This window comes from Camelina sativa, chromosome 9 (assembly GCF_030686135.1).
Source record: "Camelina sativa cultivar CO46 ecotype springtype chromosome 9, ASM3068613v1".
NCBI classification, from domain to species: domain Eukaryota; kingdom Viridiplantae; phylum Streptophyta; class Magnoliopsida; order Brassicales; family Brassicaceae; genus Camelina; species Camelina sativa.
In genome coordinates this window covers 18,731,141-18,757,702 of record NC_141888.1, presented here as the reverse complement: position 1 = coordinate 18,757,702, position 26,562 = coordinate 18,731,141, and the positions used below count along the sequence as shown (strand labels likewise).

Here is a 26,562-nt window from a genome sequence, read left to right as displayed (position 1 = left end):
AAACTCTGATTTAACACTGTTCAAACAAAGATTGGAATTAACAACATTTTATATAGTTTAGGTATCAAATTTGAATTTTAATGCAGTTCAGATTGTTATTTGCAGAGTGTTGAGTTTAGATATAAAAAAACGTTTGGCAAATAGTTGGGGTTGATTTTAACTGTTTTCCCAGCAACCGTACCTAACGATAGTATTTATTAGACCGTGTGAAAAAGACATTGTTTATGTGGGTGGCAGCACTCGTGTTCTTATGGGTTTTGACTACAACATGCATGCATATTAAAGTTTGGACTTTGGATCTAAAATCCAAAATTGTGCAAAATACAATGGTATGTTCGTTAATAAAGTTGGGTATTATTATCTCGTCTACAACGTTATATTTTTTTCTTTTGTTTCTAATTTAAATTTCGTTATACTTCTATTTTATATCAGGCTTTATATATATAATTTATTAGTCAGTTTCCTTTTCTTGTTTTTTTCTTACTTTTTTTTCTTTATTAAATCATATATATGATGTAAGTTGACATTAAATGTTCATATATGACATGGGAATGGGATCAATCCGTAAGGCCCATCCAATCGACGGATAACAGTCACTCACTCCTATAACTGTCGGACCCGCACATCTCTCTATTTATACTCACCTGTGTCCTCTCACTTTTCTTCATTCATTCCATACATATTTGTCTCTCTTTAATGTATTTATTCCCCCTTTTGTAGTAATAACCACTCAAAAGGGCTTTTACTTCACTCTCAATATGGCTTTGTCTCTTATCCTTCTAGCTCTCTTAGTGTTATGCCCTAGTGGTGGTCACAGCCAGCGTTCTCCTTCGCCAGGATACTACCCGAGTTCCCGAGTACCGACTTCACCTTTTGATCGTGAATTTCAAACTCTATGGGGCTCTCAACACCAACGTCGAGAGCAAGACGTTGTTACTCTTTGGCTCGACAAATCCACTGGTATGTTCCTTTTTTTTTTTCAACATATTTTGTGGACTCAATTCGATGGTCCGTGTTATAAAATGCAATAAAAGGTTATTTTTATTCATTTGGAATTAATACATCCTTAAAAAATTAATAAATGTAATTGTTGATTAGAATCATATTAGGTAAGCGACGATTTGGTTGTTTCGTTGTCAAACCTCACTCACTCAAGTTTCTAGTGTTATTTTATACACCGCACGACTTGTAGGACTGTGTCGGTAGCTTATATTTATTATTTTCTAATTTCTAATTATGTTTTTTTAATTATACTCATAATGGTTTTTTTTTTGCCGTATATTCGTATGTACGTAATAAATTGATTTTAGTGACTTATTATTAAATATGAACAGGGAGTGGGTTCAAGTCTATTCGTCCATACCGGTCGGGCTACTTTGGTGCTTCCATAAAGCTCCAACCAGGCTTCACGGCTGGAGTTGATACGTCCCTCTACGTAAGCATATATGATCGAACTATAATTAAATAAACCATCTAATAACTTTGTAGTTAATTCAAACGTTACTAAATGACAACTTTTTCGATTTCCAGCTATCAAACAACCAAGAGCATCCTGGAGACCACGATGAGGTCGATATCGAGTTTCTAGGGACGACGCCAGGGAAACCTTATTCTCTTCAAACAAATGTATTCGCTAGAGGAAGTGGCGACCGAAATGTCATTGGGAGAGAAATGAAATTTACCTTGTGGTTCGACCCTACTCAAGATTTTCACCATTACGCAATTTTGTGGAACCCTAACCAAATTGTGTAAGTCAAGAATTCTTATATTAATTACTCCATTTGTAATTTGTTTGATATTCTAAATTGGATTATTTTTTTCATATATAAACAGATTCTTCGTAGATGATGTACCGATACGTACATATAATAGAAAGAATGAAGCTACGTTCCCCACAAGACCGATGTGGGTTTACGGATCGATATGGGATGCATCAGATTGGGCCACGGAAAATGGAAGGATCAAAGCTGACTATCGATACCAACCATTTGTGGCTAAGTACAAAAACTTTAAGCTAGCCGGATGCACAGCCGATAGCAGTAGCTCATGCAGACCGCCATCGCCTGCACCATTCCGCAACCAAGGGTTGAGCCGGCAGCAAATGGCAGCCATGACATGGGCACAGAGAAACTTCTTGGTCTATAACTATTGCCATGACCCGAAAAGAGACCATACCCAAACACCAGAATGTTAAACACAAACAAACAAAAGAAAGGTTTTAATAATTTTACTTCGCATTACCAAACATACAATTTCAGTTAATAATTGGAGGTCTTGTGACGGGTCCACACTGGAAACTCGATTGAAGCAGTTGAGCGTCCGGTCCTCTACGATTTGTGATTAAAAAGAAACGGTTTTGTTTTTTCAAATACTTTGTAATGTTCCATTTGGTATCTTCTAATAATTGTGGCTATATTGTGTGATCATATTAATATATGTGGTATTGTATTGTTGTGTGAACCAAAGAAAGAAAAAAGTTGTCTTTTCGACAGTGGCTTGAGTTATTTGTTTGATTTATATTTTTTCTCTCAATCAACGACTAATCAGGAGATTAGTGGTTGATTTGGCTTAGTGGTCAGATACATCAAGAGTTCAAGTCACCACAATAGCCTAGTGTATTCGAAACATGAATTTTGGCAGATATGAAAGCTATATATATATATATATTTACAAATAATCCTGGCTGCCCCAAACAATGATGGACCATTGTACTTTCATTATGGATCATTAAATAAGCGGTTATAGCAGATATTATTGAACACAAACAAAAAATAATCAACGGTACGAAAATATTAAAAATCCTATATACATGTCGATCGATTTAGTTGTTAAAACAAAAATATAAGAGGGATCATTCAACAATAAATCAAGAATCTAGAAGGGAAAGGTTAATGGTGCATGAGGGAAGATGAGGATAATGATGATGATGATGACCACTTTTCCCAACGTCGAAAGAGATGCTAGTGAAACAGTGAAGACGACACTGAACAGTGTGGACCCAAAATCTAATTCTCGAAGATTTCATTACCCTCTTGGGTTAAAAATATAATGAAAGAAATATATTTTTCATAATTATTGTTGTCTTATTTCAAAGTGTTGTTATCCTCTTTGGCCTTTTGTGTGTGTATTTCGGTTGTCGACGTCATATAAAGAGACGTCCCTACAATTTATTTTTATTTGTTACATATTAACGGGATATGATGTGTTTATAACTGAAATTGACTCTTTTAAAAAAAAAAAAAAAAGAATGAGGACTAGAGTTTTTTTTTTTTTTTGAACAAACAAGAACTAGAGGTGGTTAATACTGTAAAAGTGCCTTTAATTGAATATGATATGTTATTTAATTATGTTGCATTTTTTCTTTTATCGGAGTTGGATTCTATAAGATCATGTTATTTTGCGTAGTAATAATTAGGCTATTGATTTAATTTTGTCGATTGGAAGAGAAAGAAGAAGTTAATATTCTATACAATGTATATAATTATTCTGGTGTAGTCTTTTTTTTTTGAATTTAAACTATCTATGTCAATCTTCTCCAATCAGTCAATTGCAAGAAATTTACAGATTTTCTGTTGGTTTATTTGTGATATTTATGTTAATCGTCATCCGATCATAATATGAAGCTCAGATTCATTAATTTTTATTTCTCTACAATGGTGTAGCGAACATAGTAATTGCAAAATAAAACCTCTAAATCTGATTTAGAAGTATTCACAGTGATAATTAAACTAATCCTGTTGAAAGTATATTATTTCACATTGAACGTGGAAACGGTCACAGTAAGATAAAACCAAAATTTGTTCGATATAGAATTAGAACTCATAATGGTTACTTCCTACCGAAGAAAATTCTAGGGAGATGCGATCGGAACCAAACATGGTAGATGATGTCTTGCACATAACCGTTCTAACCATTCTAGCACTTTTCAGCTTTTAATTGTATAACAACTAAAAGTTAGAACGGTTTATCTTTCTGACCAAACGAGAAAATATCTTAGCTCAATTTATCACTATGACAGAATATGATCATAGAATCTTCGAATTAATAGTAGAAACACTAAGTAAATCTATTTGAAGTCTCGATTTTGCAGAGATTTAACGACATAAGTGATTAACAATATAGTTCAAAAAGTAACAATAAATACTCATTATCTTTGTACCAGCAAAGTTCGAATTCGTAGCAAACAATGTTTATATATTCGTGCACATAAAATAGTATTGACAAACAACAAATACCCGTCTTAATCTCAATCAGGTAATCATCTAATAGATAAGATAGTAGTAGTATACGACATAATCATTCGAAAATATATTAATCACAATCATTAATTTTTAGATAATTTATTATGAAAAATGAAATATTTCAAAAACATCAAAATTGTTTAAAAGAATTTGATCCTTCAAAATTACCCTCTTGAAGATTTCATTACCCTCTTGGGTTAAAAATATAATGAAAGAAATATATTTTTCATAATTATTGTTGTCTTATTTCAAAGTGTTGTTATCCTCTTTGGCCTTTTGTGTGTGTATTTCGGTTGTCGACGTCATATAAAGAGACGTCCCTACAATTTATTTTTATTTGTTACATATTAACGGGATATGATGTGTTTATAACTGAAATTGACTCTTTTAAAAAAAAAAAAAAAAGAATGAGGACTAGAGTTTTTTTTTTTTTTTGAACAAACAAGAACTAGAGGTGGTTAATACTGTAAAAGTGCCTTTAATTGAATATGATATGTTATTTAATTATGTTGCATTTTTTCTTTTATCGGAGTTGGATTCTATAAGATCATGTTATTTTGCGTAGTAATAATTAGGCTATTGATTTAATTTTGTCGATTGGAAGAGAAAGAAGAAGTTAATATTCTATACAATGTATATAATTATTCTGGTGTAGTCTTTTTTTTTTGAATTTAAACTATCTATGTCAATCTTCTCCAATCAGTCAATTGCAAGAAATTTACAGATTTTCTGTTGGTTTATTTGTGATATTTATGTTAATCGTCATCCGATCATAATATGAAGCTCAGATTCATTAATTTTTATTTCTCTACAATGGTGTAGCGAACATAGTAATTGCAAAATAAAACCTCTAAATCTGATTTAGAAGTATTCACAGTGATAATTAAACTAATCCTGTTGAAAGTATATTATTTCACAGTGAACGTGGAAACGGTCACAGTAAGATAAAACCAAAATTTGTTCGATATAGAATTAGAACTCATAATGGTTACTTCCTACCGAAGAAAATTCTAGGGAGATGCGATCGGAACCAAACATGGTAGATGATGTCTTGCACATAACCGTTCTAACCATTCTAGCACTTTTCAGCTTTTAATTGTATAACAACTAAAAGTTAGAACGGTTTATCTTTCTGACCAAACGAGAAAATATCTTAGCTCAATTTATCACTATGACAGAATATGATCATAGAATCTTCGAATTAATAGTAGAAACACTAAGGGGGGTGTATTGAAACTATGATTTTGGAAGATTTGATGGGATTTAGAAAATTTGGAATTTTGAAAGATTTTAGGGAAGTTGATATGATTTATTGTAAAATTCTTTCAAATCCCACATAAAACCATGAGATTTGGATTTCTTTATTTTTAACTAAACAAATCCCACCTAAATCCTCCAGAATCTCAAAAATCATTAAAATCCAAATCCACAAACTATTTTGAATAACAGTAGATTTTAAAGTAGATTTTTAAATCATCAGTTCAATAACAGTGGATTTTAATAGACTTTTTAAAATACATGATTGAATAACATAGGATTTGTAAGTTTCACACAAATCACTTAAAATGTCAAGTTGAATACACCCCCCTAAGTAAATCTATTTGAAGTCTCGATTTTGCAGAGATTTAACGACATAAGTGATTAACAATATAGTTCAAAAAGTAACAATAAATACTCATTATCTTTGTACCAGCAAAGTTCGAATTCGTAGCAAACAATGTTTATATATTCGTGCACATAAAATAGTATTGACAAACAACAAATACCCGTCTTAATCTCAATCAGGTAATCATCTAATAGATAAGATAGTAGTAGTATACGACATAATCATTCGAAAATATATTAATCACAATCATTAATTTTTAGATAATTTATTATGAAAAATGAAATATTTCAAAAACATCAAAATTGTTTAAAAGAATTTGATCCTTCAAAATATATTCATTAGTCTTTGATTTTGTTGTCTAGTCCTTGTCTCGTATACCCTCATTTTATTTGATATTAGCTACACATTTTACAGATGATTTCGGTTGCAACAACTTTGTTCCCTCCATTCCACCTGCAGAGGATTTTATTTTTAATTAATTTCCAAAACCCCCAAACGAAAATTCGGTGGTGTCCAAAAAACTGGAGTATTTGCCATAATAACTCTTAGTCGTAGACGTTCAGGTTTTCGGATCATTCTGGTTTTGATATTTTTATTTATGCGGTTTTTTAAATTTCGGTTTAGTCTAAGTTTGGTTTCTTTCGGATTCAATTAGGTTGCGGATCTTGAACGAGCAATCGAGCTGAAATCAAATTATTTTTGGATATTTTTCCAGTTTTTATTCTAACCAAAAATTTTGATGTTTCAGAATTTTCAGATATTTTAGGATATTTTTGAGCATTTTTGGATATTTTCGGTTTAGTTTAGATTCGGATATTCAGATATTTTAGAATTTTGGATTCTTTGGTCTAAAAGTAACTATTAATTTACGGTATATAATTGTATTTGGGATATCTATTCAGTTCTTGATTCAGTTTCGGTTCGGTATAATTGGGTTTTAGTCAATTTTGATTTGGTACCAAAATTAAATTAAAAGCAAAAAAAATATATTAATTCTTTATGTTTCTTGGACCCATTATTTAGTTATTTTGTGATCAACTGATTGTGGATGGGTATTTTGATAACATAGCCAATTAAACTGACGCTTATAAAGGCCCATTACGTTATATGACTCAAAAGCCAAGATCAGTGATCCATTTCTAGAAGATTCTTGTTTGGTCTTGGATGTGAGAAAGTGAATCCATTTATAGTTCTTTTTTCTTATAAAAAAAATCTAATACATCACCATCACAATTTAACAAATATTTAATCTTATTATAAACTAGAATTTGTACCCGCGCACGCACGGGATTTTAATTTAAAAGATTTCTTATCAATAGAAATTGTTGAGCTCAAATATAATTATTCCAACTTTTGAGTATAAATATTAAACTTACTTTACTCAGTGATATATAACATATATATTTTTGAAGATAATATTTCTTTATTATATCTATTAACGATTTTACGTGGGATTTTAGTTAAAATATTTATCAATAAGAATCATTGAATATGAATATAATTTGAAAATTAAAAGATAAATCTATATAAATCTCGTACTTATTTTACTAATCTATATATTACATATATTGTCTAGTGTCACAATAATGTTGTCGACAATCTTCTGACCGTTTATTTTTAAAAGAGTTCATTCCATATTCATATCTCATGAAAACATAATTTTAAAAGTTCTAACGTCAATATCGATCGTTGACCTAATTATAGAGATCATTTAAACATATAGATATCCTACATTAAATGTGAATATACAAAGTTTCATGAACAATTTTAGTGCTATGTCGCTACAATGAGATTGTCCAAATGCATCATCTGCCATAATAGAATTTCCGACTAACTAAAAAATGCTTAAATGATGAAACGTTTAAACCCCATAATGAATATCTATTCACTAATCCAAGTTACATATTTTTCTAAAATCTCATATGTTAATTTTGTGATGCAACCCCAGCTTCGTCTTCTAAAATAAATATAATGTACTTTAAATATGTTGTATTCCAATGTTTTGGGTTAAAAGCATTTGATAATATATATATATATATATATATTTTATATTTATTATATATGTTTTATATTATGTTATAAAATTGTAGCTCCAGTTGATAATATACCTTATGAGATATGCTACACAAATCACATACCACTTTTTGTAACGGCTTACATATCATTTTTTTCTATATTTACTGACCATTGACTTTGTTTTTTTAGATAAATTATTTTTTTTTCAAAATTCTTTTTCATAGTTTTCCCAAAAAAAGTGTGCCTTTTACAATATCTTTGTTTTAGATCAAAACTTTTAAGTTAAGGTAAGTTAAGTAATTAATCTTTTCTTTCTTATAATTAAAATTTAATAATAAATCTTTATGGTATATGTTTCTTAGAAACTAATGTTTCACTTCAATTTTATTTTCATGTTTAGATTTTTATAAATACAATTACATAACTTGTTTTTTACTCCACCATGCAAAGAAATCTTACTTACATTCTAAAACTCATTAACCCATTCTAAATTTTGGAATATAATCATTTTTGGTTATATTTTAATAATATTATTACCAAAACAAATTTATAGTATTATTTTTACTATTTTAAAATTTTCATTTATTTTACTTAATTCATTTTTAGATAGTTATTATTTTATTATTTACTAAAAAATTAATTATATTATTGTTTATACTATTGAAAATTTTAATTAATTTTAGTTTATTTGTTTATATTTATTTTTACTATTATTAATTATAAGTAATGAATATGCAATGAATTAATATTTAAAATAGTATTTTTTATGTAAAAAAAAAAATTGATTAGGTGGATGCTGATGTGGAGGAAGGAGAAGTGAGCAAAGTTAACTTTATTTATATAGATCTATATGATGATATTAAACTACCTCAAATATACGATTACGATGAATAGTTTCCAAGAACAATATTTTTACGGTGTAGCTCACTGCTCACCTTGCGATACTGGAATCTAGGAACAGACGGTTTTGCATATCTAACATTCTATAATAAATTTTTATTATTTTATTATATTTATTAATTTATAGAAATTTAATTTAAAATATATAATATCTAACTCAACATACAAATTCATAAAAAAAAGATTTAATATAGCTAGCTAGATTTAGCTGGCTGAGTGATAACTGTTCGTCCTAGCCGCTTCTCTACTTGGCACAACCCCAGAGACTCCTCCTTCTGGCGGCGTCGAATCAGATCGGCACCATTGGGCCACTGTTCTTTCACGGTCGTTCTATCCTCTGTTACCAACCCTTATTCTGGACTGATTTTGAATCCACCAGAGATTCATCGGTTTGCCAAGCTACTCCGACCATGCTTTAGCTTCATGTATTCTTTGCCCTCTCAGCTCAATCGGTGAGACGCCTTGAGAAGATGATTCTTTCGAGACCCCAACCTTACGTTGACTAATCTGAGATCTCTGGGTACCCTATGTGCCTTGCTTTCCGCCACTCTTACCAGCTTTCCTCGAAGTCAATCTCACCACCTCATTTCTCCTTGGGTTCATACCCTCTCACCAAGTGTTTTACTTGTTTAATATTGGAAGGGAGCTGTAGTGACCCTCACTAAGGGTAAAAACCCAAAATAAAATTTTGGAGAAAAAGACCCGGAAAGAACTTAGAAAGAAGGAGAAGAGAAAATAAGGAGGAACGACCGAAAGAAGTCCGAAGAAAAATTAACAGGTCGGATAATGGCCAATGGCCGATGGTCAAGAGACTAAAGCCTATAGGAAGTCCTAAAAAGTAAGAAGAAGAAGAATGGCCAAGTCAAAACCAAAATGAGCCAAGGTACGGTCGAGACTTCGTGTCCCGATCAAAAACTAGCATTTCCACGCAAAATTATGGACGCAGGACGGAGATTGTACGGACAGGACGTACGCAGGTCGGAGATGGTACGGACGGGACGTACGTGAGAGAATGATGGTAAGGATGCGGGACGTACGCGGGAGGAATACGGTACGGGCAAGACGAACACGGGGTAGAAATGGCATGGACAAGACATATGTGGGACGTATATGGTACGGACGCGGGACAAAAATGGTACATACGCCGGACAAACGTAAGAAGGATAAAGACTTAGAGAAAAATCAAAAGTTCTCTTTTAAATCGCCAAAGTCCAAGGAATTATATAGGAGGGAGGAGAATTGGGACACAAGAAAGAATCTTTGCCATTTGTCTCAAAGAATGCCATTTGTTGGAAAAGAATTGCCACTTGTTGAAGATGGGCGACACTTGTGCGGTGAGTGGGTTTCACACAAGCCATGCAGCGCCAAGTGTCTGACGATTGCAACGCACGCGCGCCATGCAGCGCATGCAGCGCCAAGTGTCAACAAATTTTTGCCATTTGTCTAAGCGATTCCAAAGGAGAGTTGGGGCATGCACGCCTATAAATATGAGTCTTCCAGCCTCATTTGCGACATCTTCAGCTCAAAAGAAAGATTACAAAAATTCTCTTAAGTGTTCGATTCCACTAAGAAGAGGAGGTCGGAGCTCTGGACGCCGTCTGGACGTTGAAGGGACGTTGTCAGGAGGCTAAGGGAATGCTGTCTGATCCGCGGTGCTGTGAAATCCGACCGTCAATCCTCTACTGAATCACTGTGAGTATATGGTAGTTTGTGTGGGGTACTGCATGGACTCTAGGGTTCATGTACGTAACTATTGCTTGCTGCATTTAGACCATGATTCATGTTAGAATCTGTTAAGGATGTTGCATGCTTAAATTGGTAGGATTCCTGCTAGATTCATGTTAATCACATATAATTTATGCTAGGATCACCATGCATGTTGAGAATTGAAGAGATAGAAACCTCATGTTTACTTGATGAAATTCATGTTTACTTGATGCATATTTTTAACAATTTGGCTTGGTTAAAAATCGAACCATGGACTTGCATGCATGATTAAATTAATAGATTTTGACTGCAATATTTTCTTGCATAAAAATCGGATAGGATGGCTTGCATGCATGTAGAACAATCTAAGTAATATGTCTATATTTTGTCTCTCCTTAGCCTATTTTTATCATGCATTTAGCTAGGATAACTCATTGGTTTGCATCATTTTCTAGTTCTTTCTATACACTTTGCACGTCTAGGTAGCTCTTGCATAATCCTTGCATACATTGTGCATTTTGGAGTATTTCAGGTATTTAAGAGACGTTGGAAGCCATTTTCGTCCGAGCCATTGTCACCATCTCCGTTTCGTCCGAGCCATTGTCACCATCTCCGTTTCGTCCGAGCCATTGTCACCATCTCCGTTTCGTCCGAGCCATTGTCACCATCTCCGTCTCGTCCAAGCCATTGTCACCATCTCCGTTTCGTCCGAGCCATTGTCACCATCTCCGTCTCGTCCGAGCCATTGTCACCATCTCCGTTTCGTCCGAGCCATTGTCACCATCTCCGTTCCGTCCGAGCTATCCGTCCAAGCCATGCTCCTCAGCCTTCCATCCGAGCCATGATGACATTGCATTCCATTCGACGCACACGGACTCGATTGCACATGTCGGGAAGAAGGACGTTTCGTTTTAAGTTTTAGGGCTTTCCATGTTGGACTACTATATATACATTTTGTTAAGTCTTTGCGGAGACATCTTATCTTTTATCTCGTTTTCGTTCCCAGAAGGTTTTAACCTAGCGACAAAAATACGTTCTGAGACTTGTATTCCGATATCGTTGAGATTTATTGAGATTTTGCATTTGATTCCTTCTACAAAGTTGTTCATCTTATTTTTATCTACCTAATAATGCTTGTTTCAATGATTTCTGTTTTTGCATCCTTGACTATGATTTTCGGATCTGAGTAGTGTATCAGTTCTTGAGGATGGGATAGATTAGGTGGAGGATCTTAGGATGTAGAGTGTTTAATTTTTGATTGTATGATTCCCTTCTGGACTAGAGTTAGAATTACTAGTTTCTCTCTGATCAATTGGAACTAGGTTCGAGACATTTCCGCACCCAAAAGGTGTTTGATGAAATGTCTGACCAACTAGTGCCAGAGACTTACGTTTCTAGCCTAAGAGATTAGTTGTCTAGGATGTTTGTTGACGTGAATGAACTTGTTTGTCATGCCTGCTCGACCACGTTTCTCTAGCGAGAGCTAGGTATGGAAGTGGTTGAGTCTGAGTAGCTTTTGCCAAGAGATTGGATTAGCTAAGTTGTGATGTTCATTGTTTAGGGATACTTTGCTTGTGGTATGTTAAACACTCCTTAGTTTAGGATACTCCACCGACATCAATTACCCCATCCTTAGGACTTCTTTATTTCTGATTTTTATTACATTCCTGGAACTGTTTCGTTTCTTGCTTTTTAGTTCATGCTTAGACTCGTTTATGTTTTTATTCATTTTCGCTTCTTGTCATGCATTTTCGTTTCTAGTTCTGTGACTCATTTCCGTTTCGCATTTTGATCATTCTAGGATTGTTAGATAAAAACACTCTTTGAATTGGCTTGACTTGTGATAGCTTGGTTGCATCTCATTTGTTAGCAACATCCCATTTGGATTGACACCTTAAGTACTACAACGCATAAGGTTAATTGAACCAACTAGGAGACACAAAAATCCTAGTATCAATTTGGCAGCGCCGTTGCCGGGGAGGATTCTTTTTGCTACATTTAAGATTTCAAGTTTTGCAAGATTAAGTTTTGTTAAACAATCATTCTGAGTACTGACTTGCTTTGGTTTTCTGCTTGTTTGTTTTGTATCTCAGGTACCTGTTGATTGCAACCTTGCATGCACACCAGATCAAGAGGGCATCAGAATCTCCTTCCTGTGATCGACGAAATCAATCGGTTGCAACGCCCACGACAAGCTCGTCAAACCACTGATCATCCCGCACACGTCACTATGGAACACCAGAATGAACCACATCAGGGACCGCGAAACATTGTTGCTGGGGATGTACCGAACACTCATACTCAACGTGCTGGAATCGTCCTTCCCGCCGTGCCGAACAACAACTTCGAGATCAAAAGTGGTCTGATCACCATGATCCAAGGAAACAAGTTTCACGGGTTCCCTATGGAGGATCCACTCGACCACTTGGACGTGTTCGACCATCTTTGTGGTCTCACCAAGATCAACGGCGTGAGTGAGGATGGTTACAAGTTGCGCCTTTTCCCTTTCTCCCTGGGAGACAAGGCTCATCAATGGGAGAAAAACCTTCCCAAGGGATCAATCACCACCTGGAATGGTTGCAAGAAAGCATTCTTGGCCAAGTTTCTCTCCAACTCCAGAACAGCACGTCTAAGGAATGAGATTTCCAGCTTCACTCAGAAGAGCTCAGAATCATTTTGTGAAGCATGGGAGCGTTTCAAGGGTTACCACAGCCGGTGTCCACACCATGGTTTCAGCAATGAGTCACTACTGAGCACTCTCTACCGTGGTGTACTTCCAAAGATACGCATGCTGCTTGACACTGCTTCAAATGGCAACTTCTTGAACAAAGACGTAGATGAAGGTTGGCAACTCGTCGAAAATCTCGCCCAGTCTGATGGCAACTACCATGACAACTATGATCGCACAGTTAGAGGAGATGCTGGCTCTGAGAAGAAGTACAAGAGAGACCTCAAGAATGTCAATGAGAAGCTTGATCGCCTCTTGCTCAACCAACAAAAGCGCATCCACTTCGTATCTGAGGGTGAACATTTTCACGTCCAAGATGGGGAGGGTGAGCAGTCTGAGGAGATCAGCTAAGTCTAGAATCAAGGTGGATACAACAAGGGTTACAACCAATATCAGACGAACCCCAATTTGTCTTACCGGAGCACCAACGTTGCAAATTCACAGGATCAGGTGTACCCTCCTCAGCAGCAACAACAAGGTACGCAAAAGCCTTTTGTTCCTTACAATCAGGGATTCGTCCCTAAACAACAGTTCCAGCAAGGTTACCAAGCTCCCTCAGGACCACCACCAGGATTCCGCCCTCAACCAGTTCAGCCTACTCCAGCCCCAGATCAAGAAATGAAGCAAATGATGCAACAACTTCTTCAGGGTCAAGCTAGCGGATCTTTGGATACTGCTAAGAAGTTTGCTGAACTCAGTCAGCGAATGGAGTGTTCATACAATGATCTTAATGTCAAGTTTGAAGCTCTTAACTCCAAGATGAGGTATATGGAATGCAAGACTGTTTCTACTTATACTCCAACACCTGGCCAACTACCTAGAAAAGCAGTTCAAAACCCCAAGGACTATGCTACTATCCATGCCATCACCACCCAAGCTGTAGATGTACGGCTCACTGAGGACAATGAGAGTTTAGATGGGGAGAATTTTCTTCAAGATGAAGTTCAGATAAAGGATCCCGTCGAGGTGCTCAAGGATCCAATTGAGTCAGCCAAGCAATCTGATCCTCAAGCTACTAAAGAACCCGCTGCTCCCAAGGATAAACCTGTGAGATTCATTCCTCCACCATACAAGCCACCTCTACCATTTCCAGTGAGGTTTAAGAAGCAGCTTACTGAGAAGTATAAAGCTCTGTTCGAAAAGCAAGTCAAGGAGATTGAGTTGAGGATGCCGTTGCTTGATGCATTTGCATTAGTTCCTCATTACCAGAAATTCCTCAAAGACTTGGTGATGGAGAGATCAAAGGAAGTTCAAGGCATGGTGGTACTAAGCCATGAGTGCAATGCCATCATTCAAAGGAAGGATTTAACCCAGAAAGAAGACTCTGTCCAAGACAGCAAACAGCTTGACGTGTCACCAGATGAGACACAAAATCACCTGGATCGTGTAACTTCTAGTGTAGACACTCGTATAACATCTGGACATGCTGGAACGAGCTGTAACCGGGAGAAGAACGACTCTAACCAGTGCACCACCCTTTTTATCCTCTTTGCCAATCCCTGGAACATACAGAAGGGAGTTAGTAGAGAAGTACAAAGCTGAGTTTGATCAACAATTGGAAGAACTGGAACCCCATATGTTACTACCTACAGTCTCAGGTCATACACCTTCATCCCCTAAGTCCCTTAGGGAATCTAGTATCCAAAGAATCAAGGAAAAGGAGGAAGCAACTAAGGCAGCTCATGAAAAGGTTAAAGAAGATGAGGAGACAATCATGTTGAGTCACCAACGTAATGAAGTGGAGATGATTGTCCCTAAAAAGCTTGAAGACCCTGGGTCTTTTACTCTACCTTGTACTATAGGTCCACTGGATTTCAGTAACAGCCTATGTGACCTTGGTGCTTCGGTCAGCCTCATGCCACTCTCTGTAGCTCAGAGGCTAGGATTCAACAAATACAAGTCAAGCAACCTCTGCTTAATATTAGCTGATAGGACTACTAGACTGCCTCATGGTCTACTAGAGAACCTGCCCATCAAAATTGGACAAGCTGAGATTCCTACTGACTTTGTGGTACTGGAAATGGATCAAGAGCCTAAGGATCCACTAATTTTGGGAAGACCTTTTTTAGCTACAGCTGGAGCAGTCATTGATGTCAAGAAGGGGATGATTGATCTCAATCTGGGTAAGAATTTCAAAATGAAGTTTGATATCAAGGATGCTAAGAAGAAGCCAACTGTTGATGGGCAGACCTTCGTGATTGAAGAGAAAGATCAGAAAGTTGGGTTTGACATCTTTGAGGGTGTGAATGAGGCAGAAACAAGAGTTTGGGTAACCAAAGAAAAAACTCGAAGGGGCACTCGACCGTGTTCCAACTCAAGTGCAGTTGTTGCTCTACCTAAGCGTCATGACCTGCTTCCTAAACTTCACAAACCACAAGAGACAAGTCCTCCCGCGCTTGACAGTTTGTCTGAACTCCAAACTACCAAGATTCTAGGGGATTCAGTGAGAGAGTTAACAGCTATGGTGAAGGAGATGAGTGGGCAAATTAAGAAGCTCCAAGGTACAATGAGAAGTTCTCCTTCAAGGAAATTAAGGTGGAGGTTTGGGATAATGAAGAAGAGCAGTTCATTTGTTGTTGAACCTGGGCAGAATGTTAAAGAGTATCTGGCTAGACAAGGCATTCTAGAGGGGTCTCTGAAGCCTCTCTATGAACCTCCCAAAGCATTAGGAGTATGAAAAGTCAAGCTAGGGACTTTAAACAAGCTCACTTGGGAGGAAGTCCCAAAGGTATCTCTGTAAATACAATTTAGGATCTTGTGTTTTTAATTTTTGTTTTTCGTTTTCTGCTGTTTAGGAATCCACAGAAGGGAGTATGGCCGACTAAAGTGGCAAAAGAAAAAAATTACAAATAGCAGAGTGTTTGGTTTTGCAGACATGGAATGAAACAATAGAAGAGGAGCTCTCGTGAAGCTCTTGCCGATGACTCGACCTAGCCGCGACTCGACGAAGTTATGACACGAACCGGAGCTGCCCCCGGAACCAACCTTCACTCCCACTCAATCGACGACGAACCGTAGCTGCTCCCGGAACCAACCATCATCTCACTCGATCCACCGTCGCGAGCACTGACTCCTTCTTTTACAACTGAGGTACTCCTACATTTCCTTTGTATATACCATCTCATCCTTGCATTGTTTCTATTATGATTCTCAAATCCTACTCCAAATTTCTCTTACACACGGGACTGTGTAATTTAAGTTTGGGGGAGGGTTTGAGATCATGTATCTAATGTTGTGTTCTGTGATTCTTATTTCAAATTTTTGTATCATATCATGCTTGCGTTTTCATCCATCTATTTGCATAAAAAAAAAAAAAAAAAAATTTTGAAAAAAAATCGAAAATTTCCACAAAAACAGAGTGTTCATGTAGTTTGCACTTGCATATTAGGATTGCGTTTATGTTTATTCATATAGGGTTGTTGCATTTAGCATAGGGGTTGATGATGATTGTAACCTTGTTAGCATGCTGGATTCAATAGGATAGGATCAAGGCCCTTGTTCTTAGTTCTTTGATGTTTGTTGATTGAACCTGAAAAGTTAAGATTGAAGCATGTTTTGACTTGATATCATTTCCTATCTACTTGAACCTAATCCTGACTTGCAATTATCCTGTTATGCATTGAAGTTGAACTCATGGATACCATATACATACTTGGATTGTCTTTCACATTTTTACCACCCTTGTCAATCCAAGTAGCTGATTCCCATCTTTGGAACAGTCCCCCGCACCCTTAACCAACCGTTCTTTCAAGCCAATTGTATTCTTGAGTGTCAAGCCTTTTTCCGAGTTGAGCTTGTTAGAAAGTGTTAGGTTCTAACCGACAAGAGTAGGATCCTGTGTAGTTCTAGTTTGCGTTATCCGGACTAGTAGGACTAGGTGAGAACTCGATTTTGGGTATTAGGTATGGATTTGTGCAGAAAAATGAAGTGTAAAACGGAAATAAAGGGTAGAAAGTCTTTAGGAGGGGGATGTGCTTTCGAATTTTACAAGTCTAGTAAAGGATTTGGGTTGACCAAAGTAAAAAGAGTAATTGGTTTTGGGCATGAAATAAAAAGATTAGACAAGGAAAAGAAAATAAAAATGCTTATGATGTCTAGAGTCCTTAGAAGAAAAGAAAAAGAACCATAGTGATAATAAAGATTTCTCAATCTGCTAGAATGATAATAAGTGAACTTCTCCTAAGACCAAGTATAAAGAGTGAAAGAATGGGTTTGAGATGATGTTTCTGATGAAGGGTAGAGATAGGACCAATTTCGGTTTGGAATGTTCTTTGGGTAGACAGGACGCTGCTCTTGTATGTATCAGTTGGTTTCAACCTTTAGCCTTCTCTTAAGCTCAACTCATTTTCGTGAGAGAACCTTGTCAAGTATTGATGAAACCACTCGAGAAGGAGACCATCTAAGTCTCCAACCCTTCACCCTAGCCAAATGAGTTCAACGACATTGCTTAACTTGATTCACGGTTCTCTGTTAATGAATGTTAAAGGGAATGATTGATAGGATTGCATGTGTAGAAAAAAATATAGAGTCCCTTCACCATGCATCATAGAACTAAAAACAAGGACCTTGATTCTAACTATTTTATTTAGCATGTTTTAGGTTCTGAGACCCCATCTTCGCACCTCTTCTCCATACTCTATTCTTGATTGTTTGCTTGAGGGCAAGCAATGAGTAAGTTTGGGGGAGTTAATATGTCTATATTTTGTCTCTCTTTAGCCTATTTTTATCATGCATTTAGCTAGGATAACTCATTGGTTTGCATCATTTTCTAGTTCTTTCTATACACTTTTCACGTCTAGGTAGCTCTTGCATCATCCTTGCACATTGTGCATTTTGAAGTATTTCAGGTATTTAGGAGACGTTGGAAGCCATTCTCGTCCGAGCCATTGTCACCATCTCCGTTTCGTCCGAGCCATTGTCACCATCTCCGTTTTGTCCGAGCCATTGTCACCATCTCCGTCTCGTCCGAGCCATTGTCACCATCTCCGTTTCGTCCGAGCCATTGTCACCATCTCCGTCTCGTCCGAGCCATTGTCACCATCTCCATTTCGTCCGAGCCATTGTCACCATCTCCGTTCCGTCCGAGCTATCCGTCCAAGCCATGCTCCTCAGCCTTCCATCCGAGCCATGATGACATTGCATTCCATTCGACGCACACGGACTCGATTGCACATGTCGGGAAGAAGGACGTTTGGTTTCACACGCTTCAGGAGATTACCGAACCGACGCTTTACCTTGTCGTTTTAAGTTTTAGGGCTTTCCATGTTGGACTACTATATATACATTTTGTTAAGTCTTTGCGGAGACATCTTATCTTTTATCTCGTTTTCGTTCCCAGAAGGTTTTAACCTAGCGACAAAAATACGTTCTGAGACTTGTGTTCCGATATCGTTGAGATTTATTGAGATTTTGCATTTGATTCCTTCTACAAAGTTGTTCATCTTATTTTTATCTACCTAATAATGCTTGTTTCAATGATTTCTGTTTTTGCATCCTTGACTATGATTTTCGGATCTGAGTAGTGTGTCAGTTCTTGAGGATGGGATAGATTAGGTGGAGGATCTTAGGATGTAGAGTGTTTAAGCTTTGATTGTATGATTCTCTTCTGGACTAGAGTTAGAATTACTAGTTTCTCTCTGATCAATTGGAACTAGGTTCGAGACATTTCCGCACCCAAAAGGTGTTTGATGAAATGTCTGACCAACTAGTGCCAGAGACTTACGTTCCTAGCCTAAGAGATTAGTTGTCTAGGATGTTTGTTGACGTGAATGAACTTGTTTGTCATGCCTGCTTGACCACGTTTCTCTAGCGAGAGCTAGGTATGGAAGTGGTTGAGTCTGAGTAGCTTTTGCCAAGAGATTGGATTAGCTAAGTTGTGATGTTCATTGTTTAGGGATACTTTGCTTGTGGTATGTTAAACACTCCTTAGACTAGGATACTCCACCGACATCAATTACCCCATCCTTAGGACTTCTTTCTTTCTGATTTTTATTACATTCCTGGAACTGTTTCGTTTCTTGCTTTTTAGTTCATGCTTAGACTCGTTTATGTTTTTATTCATTTTCGCTTCTTGTCATGCATTTTCGTTTCTAGTTCTGTGACTCATTTCCGTTTCGCATTTTGATCATTCTAGGATTGTTAGATAAAAACACTCTTTGAATTGGCTTGACTTGTGATAGCTTGGTTGCATCTCAATTGTTAGCAACATCCCATTTTGATTGACACCTTAAGTACTACAACGCATAAGGTTAATTGAACCAACTAGAAGACACAAAAATCCTAGTATCACTAAGTTGCTTGAATTTTATTCTTGTTGCTTGAATTCTTGCTTGATTTTCTTGCTTGAATTGCGCCAGGACGTGAGGGTTGCAAAGCCTAAGCGAAACCTCAGCCGTGGGTGGAGTCGCGTCCAGGGAGGACTTGTCGGGAAGCTGCAGCTTCCATCCCTCGGCCGGACCACCCCGGTGCGGTTCCCATTGTAGCGTCCCGTGGCTGTCCGATGGCCTTGTCTGGCCTAGGGTGGTTCGGGGGCGTTACCGGAGCTCTGTTTTGACGACAGAACTGAGCGAGATTTTAACGGTAAAAGCTTCAACCATGGCAGCCCTTTCTCCCCCTCATGCATCTCTGGCTTTTATAGTTCATGTTTTGGCTCTACGCTACTCCGATCCACCGCTTTATCCGATGAAGATTAAATTCACAAACCATACCATCGTGATATCTTCTGATCCTGTTGTTGGACAATCCAGTTGATTCTTGCCTCCAATGCAGCTCCTTAACAAATTATCCTCTGTCTACTCTACCCATGTTTGAGCCTATCGAACCCTGGTAGTTAGAGTATCTCGACTAGACTTTGTTACATGTATGATGTGGAAGCTTTTTAGACCCTCTAGAAGATTATCAAATCCAGCCCTATTAGCTTTCTCTGCCTCTATTTTGGTTGACCAAAAACACCTTAATAGTTGTGCAAAAGCCTCTCTAGGATGGTTAGATAATTACCTTTGTCCAGATCAGTTGGAAAGTGTGTATCAAAAGCTCACTGAAACCCCCAAATTGTACCATCACCACTTGCCTGTTGGTTCTAACTTAGTGTCTATTTTAGTGCCTCAATGGAAAGCCGACTACAAGCTTTGTGTGGGACTCCTTCACCTTGATGGCTATGAGCTTCATGTGAGGGAAGACCCACCTGCTCTGTTACGACTTTGCTTCCATCTTCCTAGGCTCAACCAAAGAACAATCTTATCTCTCAACCCCTAGGGTGTAAGCTCAGGTTTTCCTTTCTTCCACAATGTAATACTAGCTACAAGCTTTGTGTGGGACTCCTTAACCTCCATAACCGAGGGCTTCATGTGAGGGAGGACCCACTTGCTTTGTTGCGATATTGCACATATTATATAAGAGTCTCGGTAGCTTCACCCACTGTTATGAGAATTGAGCCAGAATATGTATCAATCCTTGATCAAATTTTCTTGAACATTCTCTTGTTGGCGAGAACCCCATCCCTCAATCCCCCGTTGTACCACATTTGTAAAAGCTTGGTTGTATATACTGCAAGAGCCATCGATGATCACTTGCTGATCGAGGAAGACGCGTATCATGTCTTCAAATGCGCTTCCACCATGGTCCCAACAGATATTTCAAGCTTTGCTAGCCTCTCAAAGACTTGCACCTCCTTGAAAACTCATGGAATCAATATTTTTTTATGCCTTGTAACCTTATTAAGTATTGTAACTGTTAAAGTTTCCTTTGTATAAACTCTCCTCTTTGAGGATTTAAGTTTAATGAAAGCTTGTTTGACAAAAAAAACATACAAATTCATGTTTCAATCAATTACTTAACACTTGAAAAAAAAATCATAATTATTTACCAACAGATCTATGCTAACTGTCTACTAAATGATTATGATAGACAATAGTGTTCTCAACATATCTACGCTATTGTTAATTATTAGTGCACAACTAGACCATTGTGATGTTTCAAAATTCACTATATGTCAAAAGTGTGTTGTAGCTGAGATGATTTCTTATGTACTACTTGAACGAAATATTGCCTCACATGTAAGGGTCTTTCTTTGCTATCGGAATAGACAATCGTTCCTATTGCAAACTCTCTCTTCTCTCTCTTTGAACACCAACATTTTCTGATACCCTATTGGAGCAATATAAATAAATATTCCCAAAAAGGATTTTGTCTCTAATTCACAATCCTAAACTCATTCTAGGATTCCCAGTTAGTTCTGATGTTTCTTTAAACAATAAAGCAATGCTTCCCACCTTTGTCCCTCAAGACTTTACTGCTTTATAGATTCGACATAGGGAAAATACCAATGCCACAATGCAGTGTTTGATTTTTCCCTCCAATTTTTTTTTTTTTTTTTTTTTTTTTTTTTTTTTTTTTTTTTTTTGCGACGTCTCTCATTCTCACAATTAGAGCGTGGGTCTTTGAATCAACTTTCTCTATGTGTTGATGGAATGGATATTGGCCTTCCAAATTTGAGTTAGTTCTCGAACTTTGGTAATTCTGTTAATTCTAATGGCTCGTTTATTGAGCTCTATTGTTCTCTTGATGTTACATATGTGGAAGTATAAGACTAGAACCTGGTCCAATCAAAATTAACTTAAGTCGTCCCACCAATTCCAGGAATAAGGTAATCCTCACCGAGTTTTCAACTGGTAACACCGAATCAGAGGAACCTTATTTAACTTATTCTACATGGATCAAATAACATAAGCACTCGCCAACACTGACCCTCCCAGCACTTACTTTCCATCATGCATAATTATCTCTTTATTTCTTTTATGGCTTTTTGTACTTATTAATTTTCCTCTTTTTTTTTAAATTTAATTATATATATACATATCTATATATATTTTCAATCACTATATTTATAACATCACACACGTTTTTTTTAATAATATTTTCTTTCTTGAAACAAACTAACCAATGCGTGGAAATTTTCAAATTACACATTAAGTGGCTCCAATTTCATTCTGATTTATAGTGCTTTAAATATAGAAGTCTACTCCAGTGTTCGACATTAATTGTGTGCAGAAATGTTTGAATTTTCTATGTTGATTAGTCAAAATTGATTTACTTTGTAGTTTGGGAGAACACATTAATCACGTTATAATTTCACACAATTATAAATTATTCTTTTTTTTTTTTCTGTCTGTAATTCAAACACTTACAATATTCTTGGATTTAAATTTAACTATTGAACTTCGAATCAAAGATATTTTTTTTATTTAGAAATATCCCAGAAAGATACTAAGATGAAACGATTACATAAGGCTACAACTTGTCAACTTCGATCAAAAGTTATAACAACGAGAAGCTTATACTTAGAAGCTTGCGCACACAAGTGTTTGTGGGGAATGATAGCTTCACGTTCTCTTATTTCTGCTGCCAAACAGCAAGGCGAAGTAAAACAAGATCCTAAAGAAGAGACCGGAAGCCAACGTGATCCACAAGCAATCCCACTTGCTCAATTGAGTAATACCTTGTTGTGCGAGTAAATTAGACCCTGTCTTCAAGCATGTGGACTCCGTTATCTTGGTTTTCAACGATCTACTCAGAGTTTCAAGGAGCTTTATCTTCCTAGAATAAGACACACCTCCAAGAAGAGTACCGTCGAATACTTGGACTCCCTTAACAAAGCAACGTAACGGGTCATCAAACTCATTGATTAATACAGCCTCGTACGGATACTTGAGAGGTGAAATGTAATGAAACCATATCCAATAAAATGGTATCCGATCTCGATTGACGTAGAATCCACTCAGCAGTAAACAATAAGCAACATAGGCAATAGTGACCATGTAACTTATCATGATATTCGGAACAACGCCGGATATGAAAGTAACGACAGAGGATCCAGACCAGAAGGAGGCGTAGATTATAAGGGAATAAAAGAAGAAACCTTCTAACCCGCCGCTCAAACCAACGGTCCAGAATGTGATCGAGGCAAAGACTAAGGAAGGGGCAATTAGTTGAGGCAAGGACACCAAAGAGTGAGATATGACATAAGAAGATGTTCTGTACGCGTTGTGCGTTGTCTCTCTCAAGAAAATGTATCGTTCTTGAATAAAAACTGGGATATTGTCTAAACAACAGTAGAACATTGTGGGCACGACGAATGCAAAGAATGTCGATCTCTCTTGTGCACCTCTTGGAGTGTTGTCTAGATTCCAGTACACAGTGGCTAGGAGAATAGCGGTCACCATAACCATAGCGATCCGTGTTCCCATGAGTTCGGGCATCCGGATCCAGTTTTTAATGTACCGTTTGGCTAAGATGAGTGTTTCAAAAAATGATGGATTGGCATATGAAGCTATTGATTCTATGGCAATGGGATTGAATCCAGATGTGCCTGAGACTAGTTTGCCTCTTGAAACACTCGCTTTGATCGCTTCTTTTAAGGATAAACCTTGGTGAGGTGTGGTTTGTGGGGTGGCTCGAGCTGATTGGCTGAGTTTGAGCTTGTTCTGCTCCCACTTTTTGTTGAATTCTACTAACTCTTTGGTTCCTTCAGTGGATCCTTCAAATTGTCGAATCAAATCAAGTGCGAACTCTGTGATGTTCTCTTTCTCAGGAATCGGATGACCGAAGTCAGAGAAGAATCGAGGAAGACTTGTTGGAGATCCACTGAACACACTCTTGCCGCGAGATAAGATGATAAGCCGATCAAGCAAATCTACAATACGAGCACTTGGTTGATGGATCGACATAATCACAATGCTGCCACTCTTAGCTATTCGTTTAAGAACTTGCACCACCATAAACGCGTTGGTGGAATCTAGCCCGGACGTAGGTTCATCAAGAAACAAAACGATTGGATCGTGGATAATATCGATTCCTATTGAAACACGTCGTCGCTCTCCACCAGAGACTCCACGGTGTCCTTCATCTCCGATCACTGTATCCACCGCATTTCTGAGCCCTAATTGGTCAATTAGGGTTTCAACACGTTCCATCTTCTTGGCTTTGGACAAGACTCTTGGAAGACGAAACTCGGAAGCGAAAACTAGGGTTTCTCTAACAGTAAGCATCGGAAAAAGAAGATCGTCTTGCATCACATACGCTGATATAACTTTCAACAATCGAGATTGCAAAATCTTCTCTCCGTTAAGTGTTACTGAGCCTCTCAAGCTCCTCTCCGCAACCCTCCCCGCTAAGGCGTCGATCAAAGTGGACTTCCCTGCTCCGCTTGCACCAAGAACGGCTAGAATATCGCCGTCACAAGCCTCACCGGAAACATCATCGAGTAGAGTCTTCACGGAGCTTTTCCGTGAGAAACCAAACCCCTGACGAAGTGTGACATCGTATTGAAGATTGTTAAAGGCTAATACGAACGGTACTGGTTGTACATGTAAGGCTTCGACATCTATCGTGTGATGAGCTGGATCGTCGCTTCTGGCGGGGTTGCCAGAATCTTCCTTCCGGAAACTGTCGCAGTCTTTTAGCAACTCGGCTAGCGTAGGTGATCCGATGGGAGAGATATCATTGTTGTCCGACAAAACAATACGTTGCGTCGTAATGTTTTTAGAGCTAGAGTTCCAATCCTAGAACTGTCTTTGTTTTTTTATGATAAGTGTAACTTGTTTATACATGGAGTATTTATAGGTAAACTATAATTGGTGTCGTAATTTGTAAACTTATTATTTATTAATTTATAAATAAAATATCTGATAATAATAATGATTTGTGTGTGTGAGTGTGAAGCATGATGGTGCCACGAAGTTAATAGCTTAATGTGTGTGGTTTATAGAACTCCGACAATGAGCATCATCATTTCGTAGAATAGATGATTTCATGTAGTTTCGTTTTCGACATTGTATTGAGGAACTAGAAATCGTGATTCATGTGGCTATTGAATTTATTATATAAGCCTTAGAAGAAATGCAATTTGGCTTCTCCAACGCGAGTTGCGTGTTTAAACATAAGCTTCTATGGGAGTCAACTACAATTTTTTTGTTTAAAGCTATGTATGTTTCTAAATAAAAACATGTTTAAAGTGGGGATAATTGGTTTGTGTATTTTAAGTAAAAATAAAAATGTTGTTAGTTTCACAAGCGGATGAATTTAGTAAATCTTATAAACCACCCTTTCAGAAGCTGTTTTAACTAGTATGAACTATTATTCTAGTTTCTAGAAATACGTAAGAAATTGATAACACGACAAACAAAACAATCATATATCAACTTTAATAGGGCTGCATGTACCAGTCCCCTTGTAATGTAGCGTTTCAAGTAGGTTCCCATATACCTTCAGTATCTATTCAATTCAATTTATACGACTTATGTTTTACTCAATTCCACCCAGACTATATGCCTACCTAAATAACCAAAATCAAAGGGGATTTTCAAAAATTTTCAGTTACATTTTAAAATTGATGACCCGACTATTTCATTTGGTTTTAGTTTCGTTCTCTATACATTATACATATTCTTCTTCTTATTCTTCGTCTTCTGCTTCTGCTTCTGCTTCTGCTTCATCGTCTGTGGTGGAAATTGAAGTCGGGAATCTGAAGCCTCGTTGGTTGAAATCAAGCATTACCCATACAAAGATGTTGTAAGTGTTGCTATTCTATTACCTAAGTTGTTATTGATGTTGGATTTGTTTGAAATTGTCAAGAATTGATCGAATTTTGAAACGTGGATTATCAATTTTTAAGGCAATTGAGAAGCTTTATTGGTTTTGGACCTTTTGGTTAATTGGGTAGATTTATATAGTGTGGCTGTAATTGGGTAGAATATATATTGTATAGGTGGAAATGGGTAAAGGCTGAAAGTACAGGGAAACCTACCTGAAAGTTTAGCAAGAACAGCATCACAAACTTGATGACAATCAGATTCGATGTGTTTTATACGCTCATGGAAGACATGATTAGCCGCAATATTGATTTCCGCCTAGCTATCGCAATGTAGAGTGACAGGAGCGGTGTGAGCAACACCAAGATCTTGGAGAAGAGCTTTTAACCACACGATTTCCTTAAGAGTGCACCCCATTGCTCGATACTCAGCTTCAACGGAAGAACTTGAGACAGTATTTTGTTTCTTTGTTTTCCAAGAAATAGGATAGTTGCCCAAATAAGTGACATAAGCCGAGAGAGAACGACGAGTTAGAGGGCATGCATTATAGTCAGAGTCGTAGTAGGCAGAAAGATGTAGGACACTATCAGACCGAAGTAAGATTCCTTGAGCGAGCGATCCTTTGAGATAATTGACAAGACGAAGCGCAGCCTCCCAATGAGCCACAGTTGGTTGCTTTATAAATTGAAAAGAATATGAACGGCATAACAAAGATCAGGATGGGTGATTGTAAGGTAGATTAAACGTCCAATAAGATGACGATACTGCTCAGGATTA

The 26,562-nt window shown here is 37.1% G+C and overlaps 1 protein-coding gene, 1 non-coding gene and 1 pseudogene across 3 annotated transcripts; 1 reads left to right on the top strand and 2 right to left on the bottom strand.

The window, feature by feature from the left end:
- The first annotated feature begins 276 nt into the window (after window positions 1-276).
- LOC104710967 (xyloglucan endotransglucosylase/hydrolase protein 31-like) lies at window positions 277-2,491 on the top strand. The gene is made up of 4 exons (XM_010427628.3): window positions 277-960; window positions 1,335-1,435; window positions 1,531-1,748; window positions 1,834-2,491. The coding sequence occupies exons 1-4, from the start codon at window positions 759-761 to the stop codon at window positions 2,192-2,194; spliced, it is 882 nt and encodes a 293-aa protein (XP_010425930.1). The 5' UTR covers window positions 277-758; the 3' UTR covers window positions 2,195-2,491.
- A 10,605-nt stretch (window positions 2,492-13,096) lies between these two features.
- On the bottom strand, window positions 13,097-13,203 carry LOC147938289 (small nucleolar RNA R71). The gene has a single exon (XR_015567586.1). It is a non-coding gene; the product is annotated as a small nucleolar RNA R71 (small nucleolar RNA).
- A 9,212-nt stretch (window positions 13,204-22,415) lies between these two features.
- On the bottom strand, window positions 22,416-24,777 carry LOC147938288 (ABC transporter G family member 19 pseudogene; annotated as a pseudogene). The gene has a single exon (XR_015565625.1). The product of XR_015565625.1 is annotated as an ABC transporter G family member 19 pseudogene (transcript).
- Between the last annotated feature and the right edge of the window lie 1,785 nt (window positions 24,778-26,562).

What these genes read in the sequence shown, in the direction of transcription:
- LOC104710967 (XM_010427628.3), top strand. Translation starts at nt 759, where the DNA reads ATGGCTTTGTCTCTTATCCTTCTAGCTCTCTTAGTGTTATGCCCTAGT. An exon ending in GAGTTGATACGTCCCTCTAC is followed by an intron (nt 1,436 to 1,530) that starts GTAAGCATATAT and finishes TTCGATTTCCAG; the next exon opens with CTATCAAACAACCAAGAGCA. An exon ending in TGGAACCCTAACCAAATTGT is followed by an intron (nt 1,749 to 1,833) that starts GTAAGTCAAGAA and finishes ATATATAAACAG; the next exon opens with ATTCTTCGTAGATGATGTAC.